This window comes from Equus asinus, chromosome X (genome assembly GCF_041296235.1).
Source record: "Equus asinus isolate D_3611 breed Donkey chromosome X, EquAss-T2T_v2, whole genome shotgun sequence".
NCBI lineage: Eukaryota > Metazoa > Chordata > Mammalia > Perissodactyla > Equidae > Equus > Equus asinus.
In genome coordinates, this window is record NC_091820.1 from 116,511,129 (window position 1) to 116,528,378 (window position 17,250).

The 17,250-nt window shown below is 37.5% G+C and overlaps 1 protein-coding gene across 1 annotated transcript; it reads right to left on the bottom strand.

The window, feature by feature from the left end:
• Positions 1–15,115: 15,115 nt before the first annotated feature.
• On the bottom strand, positions 15,116–15,954 carry LOC106845591 (large ribosomal subunit protein eL8). The gene has a single exon (XM_014863896.3). It carries the CDS (start codon positions 15,929–15,931, stop codon positions 15,131–15,133), a length of 801 nt encoding a protein of 266 aa, XP_014719382.3. The 5' UTR covers positions 15,932–15,954; the 3' UTR covers positions 15,116–15,130.
• Positions 15,955–17,250: the final 1,296 nt, after the last annotated feature.

Sequence of the window (17,250 nt, forward strand, 5' to 3'; positions counted from 1 at the left end):
AGGGGGATTAATTTTGAACCTCAACATCAACTCATCCCAGTTTTAACGTAACTGCATGACTGATATGAAGAACCTAGCTACCTTTAATTAATACAAACCTTTCCAGAATAATCCAACAGGTTTTTGATGCTTGACTCACTAAAGTGAGAGTGTAAGCTGGTTGAACACCAGTGATATAGACAGCTCCTAAATAATTTTGAGTTGCAAAAGTAAGCACTGGACTTTTAACTTCAGAAATGTCCTTTTGAGAAGTCTTCCTATCGAGCCTCCCGTAAAATCTCTGCTATTAGTTGGCCCAAGTAGATGGGGGACACCTCAGTTACCAGAAATTTCTTATTACTCTTCCTAAGAAACACACTATTCCAATAAAAAATACTAACTATAAGCCAACTCTGATTAAAACTCGATACAGAGAGGGGAGTTGGAATCTCTTATGTGTAATAATTTGGGTACTCTTCATGTATTGCCTGTGGGAAGGGATGGTATAAAAAACAGCCTGGAGCGAGGAAGCACTGACATCTTTCTGTGGTCAGTGTGGCACTCCCATATCCATTTTAACAAAACTGCTTTTGTAAAGTTTCAGCAGCAAATGTAGTAGACAAAGCACAGGCTTTGGCATCATACTAGACACCGGGTTGAAAACCAGCTTGGTCACGCTATGATTTTACATAAGACTTAACCTAAGCGTCAGTTTCCTCTGTATAATGGAGGGTGGAATAAGTACTACATTACAGAGCTAGTGTGAGTGTTAAATGCAATAATATATGTAAGGTGCTACACTACATGGCATATTAGAGTTCACTCGATGTTGTTTCTTCCTTCTTAAGATCACTCCAATTTGAAATTTATTCTTATGAGTAATTTATTTACTACAATTTATTTAGCCTCTAGTCACATCAGGGATGTTATTTTCTAAATCCTTATTTCTCCTCTTTTAAAGTTTAGGGAATGCTGCTGATACTATTTTACATTTAAATAGCCCTATCTTAGGCAGACCATAGAAGGAAAATACAGTGATTGAAATTCTCAAATTTGCAACATTACCGAAGACCTTATGGGAGAATATTTTGAAATACACAGCAACAGATGTTCAGCGCATCTTGACAAGTATCCATTATTGATAGAAACTTACTATGTAACTTTTAGGAACTATTTCCTTGGGCTGCAGCTTCTTATCTAAGTTTTGTCTGGATTTCAACAGGAGTCTTGAAACCCTCCAAGTGAGAGTCCCTCCCTCAAGTTCCTCCAATCTTACTCTACAAGTGTGAAGCATTTTAAAATCATTGTGTCCAGAGTTGTTATACCTTCTTTAAACACTTTTGAAGAAAAGTGTAGGTATAACGTAAAAGCCATACATTTGTAAAAACTTTCTTTCTTACATCTACAATATTACATTCTTTTCCTATGTAGACAGGGACTCTTGTATGCGTTTTTACTTCTACTTTATGATCTTCTCTGACAATTTTAATCTGTCTTCTCCCTTCTCTTGTGTATGAAATTTGCATTTGGCAAGGTCTCTGATAATCCAGTTCAATGTCTATTTATTGGTCATGTTCTTGGTATCTGGACCCATATTAGATGACAAAGAAAAGAGTTGCCCTCTAAAAGACCTACACAAAAAAGAAGAGATGGCTTAGATACACTGCTATTGGTTGACTCCTAAAAAATATTTGTCTTTACATATGTGAGAGAGACCAGGAAGATAATAATATAGCCTATAGTATGTGCTCAATAAATTTTAGCTATGATTCCCTCCCAGTATAATTAATTACATATTCTATACTTATTTACTATTATCTATTATTTGTGTTTAGGTTTTTTCTTATTTGGATTACCTTTTGTCTTCATCACACTTTAAGTTTGTTAGGATCACAGCCCCCAAAGGAACTCATTCCAGTTCAACTCTGGAGAACACTACACACAGTGATCTTCCCATATTAAGTTCTCTGTGGGTTGCTGTGGGTTATTGTGATGGAAATTGTATCTCTCCGTCCATAGTATAATCATATCCTGATTCTCTTCTTGTATTTCCAATTCTTTCAACATCACCTTGTTAGTTTTTTTCCCATCTAAATGTTGCCAGAGCCAGCAGAGTAAATGACTATATATGTGGAATCTTTGAGGTTCTCAGAAAGGTGTTTCTCTCTCTTACATACTGCCCCTCTTATTTTCCTAGCATTTTTTAGTTCACATAGCAGTATCACACTCATTATCTCAACTGATTACTACAAAATAGATTCTCCTTTGACAAATAAGAAAACTGAGGCTCAGAAACTCAAATGGATTGTCTAAGCCCATTCAGTTAGTAAATATTGAAGCTGGGATTAAAGCTCCAAACCCTAAGCAAGCTTCTTGCTCTTAGTATACTGTAATTTTTAAAATATGTATATTACTCAAAAGAAGAGATGATCTACTTCCTAAATGGCCTTCTGAAATGAAAAATAATAGAGATGACAACTGCATCTAAGGCCTATATTACCAAATCTTTAATATAAAAGATCTGAGTCTCTGTTTTTTGTTTATTTTTTTAAAGATTTTATTTTTTCCTTTTTCTCCCCAAAGCCCACCCGGTACATAGTTGTATATTCTTCGTTGTGGGTCCTTCTAGTTGTGGTATGTGGGACGCTGCCTCAGTGTGGTTTGATGAGCAGTGCTGTGTCCATGCCCAGGATTCGAATCAACAAAACACTGAGCCGCCTGGAGCAGAGCACGCGAACTTAACCACTCAGCCATGGGGCCAGCCCTAAGAGTCTCTGTTTTTTTGTAAAGTTTCCAGCTAGCTCAGGATGCTGCATCTCTGGCTCATGTTAGGGATGTTAAATATGGACCAAGACCTTGAGCACAAACGTGTTATGAAGTCATACATAGAGGTACAGCGCTCCTGCCCTATTGCATACTTCCTGTTGTGAATGTCAGTGTAAAGACTAGGGCAGCTAGATTGCTACTTTGAGCCCTCCTCCTTGATGACTGAGAGGAGCTTTTCCTTTTCTTATCTATATTTTTCTTCTGGCTATGATGCCTTTTTCTCCTACCCGCTTCCAATTCCATTCTTTCTTTCATTTCTCAGGCCAACCTTGTTTGGTCAACTGCCTTAAATTTCTCATTTCGTCTCCAAAGGGAAAAAAAAGTCAGGAAGGGGAACAGAGAGGGGGAAAATGACTAGATCTCAAGGACTGAAATCCTTATACTCCATTTTCCATTTCAAACCCAGAAAAGATCATAGAAAAACCTCAGCTTGTATTTTCTATTAAGGATACAACACAGCAAAAAGACGACTCCAGAAAGATCTAATTTAGGTAAAACTCACACAAGACTAGTTTGAGTCTTGGGAAAGTCAGAAGATTTCATTTCCTCAGCGGGCTTCTAGTTCTGTCTGAGACACTGGAATAATTCGTATTAATGTTGATAGTCTCACTCTTTCAATCCGTATAACAGAGAGGAAAATAGTCCAGCTACCTCTTCGACAGAGAGATGTGAAAATTGGTCAGCAGTTCTCTTGGTTGGCCCTGCACAAGCCACTGAGGCATTTTTCCTTTTATAGAACTTAAAAGCAACTAGGGCTTTGAAAATTACCAAATGAAGCACTTCATAGTAGATTTTCCTTGGAAGCAGAATATCAGTAAAGAAAGTAAGATGGCAGCCTCTTGGACAATGTATATTAGTATAGCCCAAGGCTATCTAAAGAAGAGTTTCTAGGTGGAATGAGGTTCTTTTAACAGGTGGAATACAATTTGAAAGTGTTAGTAGTGGGGAAGGGAAGAGTGGAATAGGTGGTAATTGGAGAGAAGAATTTGTACTGTTCTGATGGTTAAGTGGCAGGTTTTATTTTAGTATAGCATATCCAAGGAAGCCTTCATGATCATAATGGGACCTTAAAATACCTCATGTAAAAATTGTGTCTTTGCCTTGAAGCACGAATTTTAAGTGGTTCAAGGATTAGCCATAGCTCATTAGAAATTCTGTTGGTAAGAGAGGCAGGTCCCTGGACTTGCATTTGAAAATAGTTCATTCAACAAATTTCCAAGGATCCCAATGCACAGCTAGAGCTGTATAATATGATCAGTAGCAGTTTATAGGAAAATAGAAGGGGCCATGAAAATTAGACTTTGTAACATCTAAGATAGCAATAAACAGGGAGAGGTGAAACTGCTCTTTGCATCTTAGAATTTCAGAATTAACCACACTCTAATTTCTATGATATGCAAATAAAAGAGAGAGATAAGCAAATCTGTATACCATCTACCTTGTGGTTAGATTCTTGTTAAGGTCTTAACTTTTTTTTCAGTACCTTTTTAAAAGGCCTTCTGATCCATTCTCTCACCATTTTGTCTACCCAAAGAACAACTGTAACTCAGATTTCAATGATTATATTTAAGGCATTTGAGAAACTGAGGCTTGTTCATTATTAATAAATCTCACGGCAAATGAAAGCCAGCCATGTGCTGGAAAAAGTGCGCTGGGCTATAAATCTGGAGACTTATATTTTGACCCTTGCTCTGCCTCAAGCATATGTCTCAATCTCTCTTTCTCTCTCTCTCTCCCTCATTTTTGGCTTCAGTTTCACATTTTGTAAAATAAAGAGAATCAATTAGATGTTCTTTAGGGTCTCTTCTAGATATAAAGTTATATGAGCCTATGGCCCTATTAAAAATATAAGTATCAAAGGGCAAGCTGTAGTACAAGCAACAGCCAGGAAAAGTACCATCTTTAATATGGCAAAAAGCAAACAATAAAAAGTGTACATTGGTAAAAAAACCATAGTACAAATGAGATTTGTTGAGATTCTACAAATATCTCTTTTATGTTGAAATTAGCTCATCAAAAGAAATGAACTATTAATATTAAAAAAGTAACTCTGCTGTTCCATGCACTAGGAGGCACTACAGATTTCTGTATTATGGTCGTTTGATAACTGGTAATCACAATTAATGAGAAGAGATTCAGCAATTCAGTGTACTAAGATGAGGATTAGAAAGTCATACACATTGTGAAGGAGGGGAAAATTCCTCCCTTCCCCTCTTGGTTCTTATGGCTGGTCTAATGATTAACATGACATAAGGCAAGTTAACAAGAGAAAAATCAAAGTTTAATACGTGCACACAAGGAATTCACATAAGCATGAAGAATTCCAAAAACAGTCAGGCAAAATGAGGTATATATGTCACTCTAGATTATGGAGAAGGGGCGGGGGTCTGGGCATTCAAAGGGAAAGGAGGCAATTTACAGGAAGATGTAAAGAGTTAAAGTTTGGTAAACAAATGTTTGTTGGGCCATCTACAGACAATGGGACACAGAGAGGACTTTGATCAAAGAAGCCTTGCTAGATTCCCCTCCATCTACCACACCTGGTTCATACTATGCTACAGCTGTCTATGGTGATAGCTTCTTCCTAAAACAGGCTTTCTATCTTAAAATCTTTTAGACGGTTGAGGGAAGGTCAAAATTTCTTCCTGCGTCTTTTGTTCTTAAAAGTAATCAGCCCAAAATAACTCTCAATCCAAAGAGACATATTTCGGGGTGGTAAATTCTGCTCCCCTACAACACAAATAGAAGAAGAGGATGCACTTAAATAGACGAAAGACTTGTCTACGTACAAGCTTATGTTTTGCTAGGGCTAGGCATTTCCTTAGCCTGGCACTATGGTCCTGAACAGAAAAGACTTTAAGGCAGACCTTTCAAAAATATATACTCCTTGCCTGCACTAATGGGCTCAGTGAGGGTAGATTAATTAGTTTCAGTCTTCAGCTGTAAAATAACTGAGTCATGTAGCATCCGCAGCCAGAGGAGATTACACATGAATCTGAAAGTTGAAAGAAGCCTGTTCTGCTTGTTGGTGGTCATGGTCTCAGTTTGGGGCCACAAGTTCTTTGATTCGAGAGACTGTATCTTATTTATCTTTGTATCACCACATAGTCTCTTACAGAGTATCTGGCATAGAGTCTCATAAAGTGTAGGCAGTAATGCTGTCATGTTAATCAATAAAGAAGTACTTGCATTTTCAGGATTCAAAGCTAGTAAAAATTTGGCTATTATATACTGTGCTGAATTTTAGTGAATACATAAGATGTGTTTATAATTAATATGTTAGATGTCTAAAAACACACTGACATACCTAAGAACCCTCGAAAGTTTCTTGACTATTTTAAACATACTCAAATAAATCCAATTTACACAGTTAATTTACTCAGAAAATATTTTTTTCTACACAGGTAGTTAAAAAGGTTATCTATCTAACTTATGTGTGAGTTATTAATAACTTATATTGGAAGTGTTTGAATTTGTGATATTCTACAAATATCTGGACTTGAATCTTCCACATTGAGGGAGGGTTGTTTACAGTTGGGAAAGGCAGCTTTATATGCACAGTCTTTTGACCCCCACTCAACCACATAAGAATGGGCCTTGGGCCTGCAACAATTCCTTACCAAGAGATAAAGAGCCCACACAGCCTCTGCTGGGCTGATCACCTTGTGTGAGAAAATCCTTCCTTCTTTAATACCATTTCAATGGTTCTTCCTTTCTTATGCTCTAGCAAGTATTTCAAAGGCCCTCAGGCACACTCCCAGCTTTCAGTGTTTCAGACTCCTGGGGGAGGGAGAGAGGTCTTTGTTCTGTGGCATGAGAGTGGTGCTTGTAGGCCAATTGCCTTGCTAATTGTTTTGTGTTGGCTACTGGGGCCACCTACTAGCCATGAGGGACTGATGTCCATTAGTGGAACTGATCTTGCTGTGTCTCTTCTCTAGGTAGGTAAAAGCTTTGTCCATTCAGGGCTTGGCTATGTTGTGTTTTACTTGGCGACTCCAATACCAAGATAAAGCAGGCAGAGGTGTTGGACTTTCTATACCTGGTGGCTGGTATTGTGATGATATTTGATACTCCTTCATGTAGTTAAAGTTTTTCCCAGGCATTGGTTACCAGTGCTTGGTGTTCTTCCTGACATTTATAGATAGTGATGATGAGATGATACTCATGTAAATTATAACAGTAATCATAAGGATTTCAAAAATCAAATACCACTGTCTGTATTTAACATTTCTTCCTATGCCAAAAAAAATCAATTTCTTAAGGATCCATGTTTAAGTGTGAGTTAAAAACAGTATGAATAGATAAAAGCTTTAGTTAAAATGTGAAATAATTGATTATAAAAGATGAGAATACAAACTTAGAAATATCCATATTTTCCTGAAATTCACAGTACAGAAAGAAACTATAAAATTAGTTGTCTTACTTGACAAATAAAAATGACAAGCAATAGGATATATTGGAGTATATAAGGAAGCCATTTGGTATAAACCTAATTCGGCCTGACTTTGTTTTTCCAAAAGGGCCTGACTGTGGCCATTGAGCATGCATTGTATATCTGCTTATGAGATAAAGGTGCAACTTCCCTCCCCCTCCCAACGTTGGCATCTCCTTAAAGGTTAAGCATCTTGCTTTAGGCTGGGAATTGATTGCAGCGCTCATCTGTGACCGCCCAACTCGAGGCAACAGACCTGCCATCCTGTGGGGTTCACCAAGACAACAGGCCTATCTGCTGTTTCCATCAATCGCTGTGCTGACAGAGCAGGCTCATGACTATTGTAAAAGGGACATTTCAATCATAGGTGAAACATACTCTTTGAGGGTAGATAACCACCCTGTATACCCCCACTTCTTTGTGATGAGGATTTTAGGCTGTCTAATTTTAAAACTGCAGATGAGAAGCAGGCTCCGAGGAGTGGAATTTGCTTGCCCTTTGATCAGAGACAGTTGCATTTTTGAAGGAAATCTCCATGCCTCCCTCTCTGTGCCAGGAGGAAGGGGGGATGGCCTTATCTCTGGAAACTCTTAATGGGGAAGGCAAGAACTTAGGTTGCTTGCTGTCTGGCAACCTCATGTAACTGACCCCCCACCCCAAAATCCTCCTTTGTCTTTGGCTGAAGATAATATTTGAGAGGTGACTTCTGCCGTTTACTCAATCCGGTTTGATTCTTATCTAAAAGTTGTGGGACCGCCCAATGGCCGGACCCTACTGGCACTGGTACCATTTTAACTTTTTTTTTGTCTCGTAAAGAGATAACTCACATACCTATGCCTTAAATTTAGCTCTAACCCTCAACTTGGGGCAGCAGAAGCTCTGACTGCCCATGGGTCCTGTCCCCATGCTATTCTATACTATTCTCTAAATAAAAGAGCACTACTGCCAGATCTTAAGAGTCTAAGAAATCTTTCTTTCGACTTCTGGGCTCACCGACCCCGCATCACTTGGAGTGCTCTGTTCCTTTGTGGAAAGACTCTCCCGGGTTATAATCCTCAGATTTAAGGTCAGAATAAACTCACCCAAATTTTCATTTATAGGTTGGTTTTGGATTATTTTCGTTGACATACTTAATGCTTGAAATTTTAAATTTGGGGAGCCAGCCGTGAGACATCATTTTTACCTGTCTTCTTTAGTCATGGCAAAATCCTCTGCATATCAAGTTGACTGCCTTGCATATCTCCTTCAGGTTCATATTTAATGCACTCAGAAGACCCAAAGTTTCGAAGTTCCCAAGGAGCCACTAGATTAGAGCCAATCTGCCGTTGCCAAACCCGAGTACCTAACTAGGACTTCTAAACAAGTATTAAATATTTCATTCTCTAGAAAAATACCTTGAGTACTAGTGATTTTAAGTTGCAATAGTATGCCCATGTTCTATTTCTTATTTCTCATTATATAGGTGCATTAGAAAATTCTTGCTTAAGAAAGTTTAGACTTCTATGCACTGTTCTCCTTATCACATCCCTTTTCCTTTGTAACATGCATCCTTTTGGATCCTAAATCAATAAAACTACCAATAATGAATGTGATCAGTCTAACTTTTGGTGAAAACTGGCATGAAGAATGCTTATATATGACATTCAAGGAATGAAAATTACATAATGCTTGCGATAATAGCATAATTACTCAGCACTTGATGTAAGCAAACAGAATGGAACTTACGGAGGACTTTAATATTATTTCAGCCACTGCAGAGGTACAAACTTTTCAAATATCTTCAGTGGTTATTCCCACATTTCCATAGATGACTTAATTTTATTCCTCCCCATGTAGAGTATTGATGGGAGTAGATGAGATCAAAAGGAGACTGGAAGTAGGAATAAATAGTCAGTGTTTTAGGCATAAAGACAGTCTATCCTGGCTAAATTAAATGTATTGGTGTAATATGTACTTGCAAAAGCCACACATTTTGCTAGGAATCTTTAAACAATCTACATATGAAAATGTCAGTGTCTGAGACTGCTACTGCAGGTTTTAAGGTGACTGTATTGAAGCCACCGTGCATACAGCCAGGTAAACAATCTGAAGATGGATTGATGGGGGGGACAAAAAGACACTTCATATGCAAAAACTCATTTCAAAGCCACCCGAATTGCTAACACTCTTTGTCTTACAAATGTGAAGCTATACTTCCAGTGAACAAAACAAAGTACTAAAATCCATTAGAAAGTATTTGTGAAACATTCAGGCTTTGAGGACTTGGTTTTGATTATTCGAAAGGAAGAGAAAGGACATAAAATGGATTTCCACCTGAATAGGGGTTTGTGCCCGGGCCACCACAGTTCATTTGAAATTAGGGCCAACAGTAATAAATGGTTTAATATGACCCTTAAATTCTCTCTTCATTTTGACCAGAATGATTGGCAAGTCTATGAACAAATAGGTTATTTTCTATAGAAGGGCTATGATCCATCTACTTTCTATTGCCAGATTTGAAATCTCTTCATATTTTGGTTGAACTACAAACCTTTGCACACTGACTACACAAACATATCCTATGACCATGGGTTAGTGCTGGTGATTAGTGAAAATAATTACTCATTATAATGCCCGTAAGGAAGTTACTACCACCAGATAACCAGCCCCCAGCTGCCACTGACTCCCAGCAGTCTGGTTACCCAAGGGCTTATCTGGAGTGAAAGAACCCCGGACTTCCCCTTTGTTTCTCTGAAACTCCTCTTCCCAAACCCCTAGGCTCTATAAAGACCCCTCTTCTGTCTTCTTTCATTAAGATGGATTTGAGAGAACCTATCCTCCTGCCTTCTCATTTTGGACAATTCAAATACTTCCATCTCCAAGCACTGGTCCCTCAGTGATTAGCTCACTGTGCATCAGGACACAAACTTGAGATTAAGAGGTTTGGTAACAGTTCTATTGCCTGACATTCTCATGCATGTATTCTGACTTGTCTCCTACTGGATGCACTACTATTTCCACTTCATCCTCTTAGAGCTAACATGAAACAACACCAAATAGTGGCAAATATGGCACTATCTTAAAACAGAAACTTGAATAAAACCAAGCTCAAGGGTGACTCAGACATATAGAAAAATGAGTCAAGCTCTACAACACATTTAACCATTCTTCTTTTAGTTTACCTTGAAAAATCATATCTCATACTTCTCTTAAAAAGTCACATCTCATATTAGTACATGATTGACTTTGTTGCTAACTAGTTACAATAAGGCACTAATGTTAGATGGCCAAACACAAAGGGTGCTCATAGAAACTGAGCTGACTATACCTCAAATTTATAGTCCTAAAGTGGATTATTAATATAGTTATGAATAGGGCCACACACAAAGAGACATTCATGTTTACATGGCATTTACTAATTGAAAACAGACATCCTATCAAAAATCCATCCATAGAAGCTTGCCATAGAGAAAGTTCTAGCTATGCTGTTGGATCACTAAATATATAAATCCTCCTCTTCTATTTAGAAGAATTTTGATAGAAAAAAACATTTGAGAAGATCTGTATCAGCAGCCAGATACACTCAAAATGCATGATGTAGGAAGGTGCGGAATACTTTATTGAATTATCACTTTTCAAGCTGTCTCTATATTGGGCTACTAAATTGATAACTTTTTACTAAATTATAAAATTAAGTTACATTGTGGAGGGAAATATCCCTCCAACTGGTTTTATAGATTTTTTTAATTGAGCATCTTTTTTCTGAGGGAAAATGTAAGAAACTGTACTGACTGGTCATTATGATACATTAAAATAATTAAAAGTACAATAATTAAAATAATACATTAAAATAAAATAATAGATGATCTGAATGTTAAGATAATATAGCATTAAACACTTCTTGGCATCACAATATTTCAAAACCGTGGGTGTGATAGTTCTCTCTCTTGCATTATTATGCACATTCCTAAAACATAAACCTAGTGGCACTGTAGGCTAAGAGATTCTCAGTTTTGCATTCCTTCTGCCTTTTTAATCTAGATGATAATCAGTAGAAAAGTCATGCCAATTCAGAGTTAGAAATCAGACCTTTTCTAAGACCATGGTATGGTGTTTTTTTAGCAAAATGTTTTTACCTACTTTGCCTAATCCTATTTTAAATACTCTAATTTTAAATAGCTCACAGGGCAGTACTTGTAGCTTTTACCTTGATATAACTGATTCCATACTTAATTAAATTTTATGGCAGCTCAGATCTGAAAAAGAAATCTATTGCTGCCCTGTCAGACTTAGAAAAGACTGAGGTGTCAAAGTGCACACTTCTTGGTCCATACTAAATTGATGGCTGTGTCTACAGGAAACCAATACACCAGATGATTGAGCCTTTTCTATAAATTCAGAAAAATTTAAAGAAACTATCCAACTTGATAATTTAGGGCTAGAATAGTCAAAAATTAGTTTTTTCAAGTGGGTTTCATAAGGGGTTTTGTAGATATATTATGCATGAAAGCAGACTATTATCACATTTATTCCACATTGTTTGGATCAACATAATATTCACCTTTTTAAAAATGACTTTATTTTTTAAGAGCAGTTTTAGATTTACAACAAAATTAAGAGGAAGGTACAGAGATTTCTCATAGACCACTACCACCACACATGCATAGTTTTCTTTATTATCAACATCACTTACCAAAATAGTACATTTTTTACTAAGGATGATACATCCTAATCACCCAATGTCCATAGTTTACCTTAGGGTTCACTCTTGGTGTTGTACATTCTATGAGTTTGGAAAAAAGTATAATGACATATATCCATCATTATAATATCACACAGAATATTTTCATTGTCCTAAAAATCCTCTGTGCTCTGCTTACTCATCCCCCACCCCAATCCCTGGTAACCACTGATCCTTTTATAATCTCCATAGTTTTTCCTTTTCCAGAACATCATATTGTTGAAATCATATGGTACGTAGACTTTTCAGATTGGCTTTTTTCACTGAGAAATATGAAATTTAAGGTTTCTCCATGTCTTTTCATGGCTTGATAACTCATTTCTTTTCAGTACTGAATAATATTCCATTGTCTGGATGTATCAGTTTGTTTATCCATTTACCTACTGAAAGACATCTTGGTTGCTTCCAAGCTTTGGCAATTATGAATAAAGTTGCTATAAACATCCATGTGTAGGCTCCTGTATGGACATAAGTTTTCAACTCCTTTAGGTAAATACCAAGGACCATGATTGCTGGATCCTATGGGAAGAATATGTTTAGTTTTGTAAGAAACCACCAAACCGTCTTCCAAAGTAGCTGTACAAATTTCCATTCTTACCAGGAATGTAACAGAGTTCTTGTTGCTCCACATCCTTGTCAGCATTTGGTGTTGTCAGTGTTCTGAATTTTGACCACTCTAATAGGTGTGTAGTAATATCTCATTGTTGTTTTGATTTGCATTTCCCTGATAAAATATGACTTGGATCATCTTTTCATATGCTTATTTGTTATCTGAATGCCATCTTTGGCAAGGTATCTGTTAAAGTCTTTGCATCATTTTTTAATTGTTTTTTTTTTTTAATTATTAAGTTTTAAGACTTTTTTTTATATTTTGGATAACAGTCTTATATAGATGAAAGATGTGTCTTTTACAAGTATTTTCTCCCTATCTGTGGCTTGTCCTCTAATTCTCTTGATATTGTTTTTCACAGAGCAGAAGTTTTTAATTGTAATGAATTCCAGTTTATCAATTGTTTCTTTCATGGATTGTGTCTTTGGTGTTGTATCTAAAAAGGCATCACCATACCCCAGGTCATCTAGGTTTTCTCCTACGTTATCTTCTAAGAGTTTTATAGTTTTGTATTTTATATTTAGGTCTATGATCCATTTTGAGTTAGTTTTTGTGAAGGGTATAAAGTTTATATCTAGATTCATTTTTTTTGCATGAGTATGTACAATTGTTTTAGCACCATTTGTTGAAGAGACTATCTTTCCTCCACTGTAAGATTCACATTTTTTGTTAATTTAGATATTGTTTCGGTGATGGCAGTAGAAATTGGTACTCTGTTCTCTCACTTCAGATAATAACTGCATTTCTATTTTCTTTTTATTACAAATCAATAATGCAATTAGCATAACAAGATCCCCAGAATTATTTACACAATTATTGCTTTTATTAAGAAAAGAATCTCCACATAAAATGTAAAACAGCTTGAAACAAAATCATGAAACAAGTTCCAGAAAAGCACTCTCCAGAGAAACAAAATAGTGTGCCTTTTATGCAACCTGTTTTCTTTAAAATTTCGTAACAACTAAAGATAGACTAGCACCAACCAAAGCAAGGAACTCACTATTCACTGAAAGAATCAACACAATCCAGTTTGGGCCCCCAAAAGAAAATGTACCGTCCTTCAGTTACATTGACACTGTTTTAGACCATTAATTCCCTTATTTTGTTTAACTTATGGAAAAGCAACGTTAGTACATGAGTAAGAAACTAAGAAGTCTGACCATGCATATATACCACTTACTATTTCAACCAAATTACAATTATAATCAACATAATCTGATGTATATTTAATTGCATTCATAAATTGTTTGCAGGATAGGTAGACATAAATTGTAAGTAGTTAGCATACATAATGCTAATTGATTAATATTACCTTTACATAGACACATCCTACTCTCTCTCTCTCACAGACACACACAGACACACACACATGTTTCTTGTCTTACTTTTAGATCTCCAATTTTTCAAACAATTGTTTCATTATTTGAATTTCATAGACAGTGAGAGGCAGTGGTGGGGATTCATATTAAGAAAGATCACATAGATTGATAACTGTGAGAAATACAAGCATAAGGAAGCAGAATGAGGTACGTTTAGGTGGATAGTTAGTGTTGAAAGGTCTTGGCACATAGGTAGACAATGAAATATGGCAGCCAGAAGTGGGGTTCGAAGATCTGAGTCTATAACAAAATCCATAATTAACGCATGGCAGCACCTGGAAGCAGATAGAGCAACAGGGTAGTCTCAAGTCTGAAAAGGGGCCATGTTCTTAGGTCAAAAAGGGACTCTGATTGCAAGATTAAAGGGATTCAGGTCCAGGTAATATTGGGATAACTACTTCAGAAGTAATACTTGAAGACTCATCAGAATATACATCTGGTATGAAAAAGAAGCCAAAGTGACTTTTCTAAATATAAATCAGAGCATTTCTTGCTCGACATTTCCAGCAGTTTTCTATCACACTCAGAATGAAATCTAAACTCTTTGCCATGGCTTACAAGGCTTACCTTGACTTGCCCTACCGCTACCCCATCTTTTTGATATTCCTTAGAACACGCCAAACTCACTCTCATCTCTGTGCTTTTGGAGTTGCTGTACTCTTTGCCTACAACTGTGGCTCATTCCTGTAATTAATTAAGGCCTCTGCTCAAGTATCACCTTCTCAGTGATGTCTTCTCTGAGAACCCTATCTAAAATAGCAACCCACCACTCTTGAATCCATTACTACTCTATTGTTCTTTGTCCATGACATTGTTGAATATATTTATTTGTTTATTTTGTACCTCCTCCATTAGAATATCAGTTCCATGAAGGCGGAACTTTCTGTCGATTGTGTCACTGTTGTATCACTAGCTCCAGAGTGAGAATTACTGCTACAAAGCTAATGAAACTTAAACTTTAGGGATTCTCATTTGCATAGGGCCCTGTCAATGTCCTGCATGTAATTTTGATTTATAATTTCATAGTCGTCTTTGCAAAGTGGGTCTATCATCATTGTGTAAGCTTTAGATCCCACTAACCTCTGCTTAGCATCCAGTGCCTGGAACTTCATAAGCCCTTAATAAATTTTTTTTTTGAAGGAGAGTTTATATTACTTATGTACAGAAAACTCAACCACGTGCGCTCAGCCCATCTTGGTGGCCAGTTCTTTAGCCTTTGCCATCTCCAGCTTGGCGATGTGAGCCACCGATTTTGGACCCAAGACGTTGCCTCCCCAGTAACGGCCGATCTCGTTGTATCTGTCGTTGTAGTTGGTCCTGATAGCTTCCACCAGCTTAGCCAGAGCTCCTTTGTCTTCCGAGTTGACTTGTGTGACGGTGACGGTGGTACAGGTCTTCCTGTGGACCAGACGCCCCAGCCGGGCCTTGGCCTTGATGATGCAGTAGGGCACCCCCATCTTCCGACACAGGGCTGGAAGGAAGACGACCAGCTCGATGGGATCCACGTCGTGTGCGATCACTACCAGCTGAGCCTTCTTGTTCTCCATCAAGGTGGTGACAGTATTGACCCCTGCTCGAAGGACCCGTGGCCTCTTAGTGGGGACATCCCCTTTGCCAGCAGCCTTCTTCTCAGCCCGGGCCAGCAGCCTCTGCTTCTTCTCTTGCTTTGTCTCTGGTCTGTACTTGTGGGCCAGCTTGAGCAGCTGAGTAGCTATCTGGCGGTCCAGGGCCTGGGTGAACTTGTTGATCGTGGGAGGTACCTTGACCCGCTTATAGAGGATCGCCCTCTGTTGCTGCAGCCGGATGTAGCGCGGCCATTTGACGAAGCAGGTGACGTCCCGTTTGGGCTGGATGCCCTGTCCGATGGCGAAATTCTTGGGCCTCTTCTTAAACAGCGGGTTCACCACCTTCTTGGTCTCCTGCTTCTTCACGACCGCAGGGGCCGGGGCCACCTTCTTTCCCTTGGCCTTCTTCCCTTTCGGCATCTTGGGCGGCTGGAGGAGAGAGGCATAAGCCCTTAATAAATGTTTTTTGAATGAAAGAATAAAAATGAGTGAATATTTTAAATACATTAGAATAAAAAGATTAATGAACTCTTTCCTTGATAGCAAGTTTTGATAAGTGCTTGGCTTGATTGAAGGGCATAAAGATGTTGAGTGTCCATTGAGGATATGGCTGCTCTGAAAGACAAGGAAGAGACGCTAGAAGAGGATGCTGTAGGCTCTAAGTAAATTTTGGTTAATTCATAAATACTCCTAGAGTCGGGATACTAAATTAGGCCAGTGGTATACATTATGATTTACTACCTTAATAAATGGTGTTCCAATTATAATTCCATTCCTTGTGACACAGCCTTCTTTCTCTTATATTTCCTAAGATATGAGGTACCCTTTCTAGTATATCCAGGGAGTGTCCATACTTTAAGGAAATCATTGAAGCATGACTGCCTCCTCATTACTGCACTGGGTTATTTCTTCCTTTTCGCTACAATTCTTTTTACAGTCCCTAAGGCTTTTAAGAAAGTCATGGATTCAACCAAGATTGTGCCGTAAAGTGGCATTTGCCCAGTGGAAAAATAGATGTGCAATGTATGCATACCTTGTAAATACAGTTAAATACATATATACATATTCATTCACACTAATATATTATAAAATATATATAATATATGTGAGAGAGAGAGACATTTAGCAAGCAAAACCTAGGATTTATTTTCACTTGTTAATAGTAGCTTCTCCATAGGATCACCCAGCTCTTCCTGAGTCATTAATAAGGAATTCATAAAAGTGAGCTATTAATAAAAGAGCTTAGTTAAATAATACATTACATTTTAAATAATGGTCAAAACTAGTTACAATGGAAACTATCTATGAATTGATCACTCTCAATTTGTAGAAGCCCATCTGCCTTGGTTTTTAATCTACTCAAATTGTTTTTTGGCCAGTAGCACTGCCTGAGGCAAATTTATATCAACCTGACAAAAAGCAATAGAAAGTCTTGCTTCAGAGGTTCTCATTGCTTAAAGCTACAATACTTCTTTAAAAGCTCCAAGGTGTTATAATTAAAAATGTATCAATTGCTTAACTTGTCAACCAAAGGCAGTTATTGTAAAGCATTATTTCCCCTCAAACAGCTAGATTTTCATTGCTCATGTGTGATTGCATTTGTAGAAAAATACAATTAAACTTTAAATTTAACTTCTGAGAAGGAAACCTCATCAAAGCATCTCCAAAACTTTCTGGAATCTGTCCACTTTCTGGGAAGCTGTACATACTAACTTTCTATTCACAGTTACAGATAAATA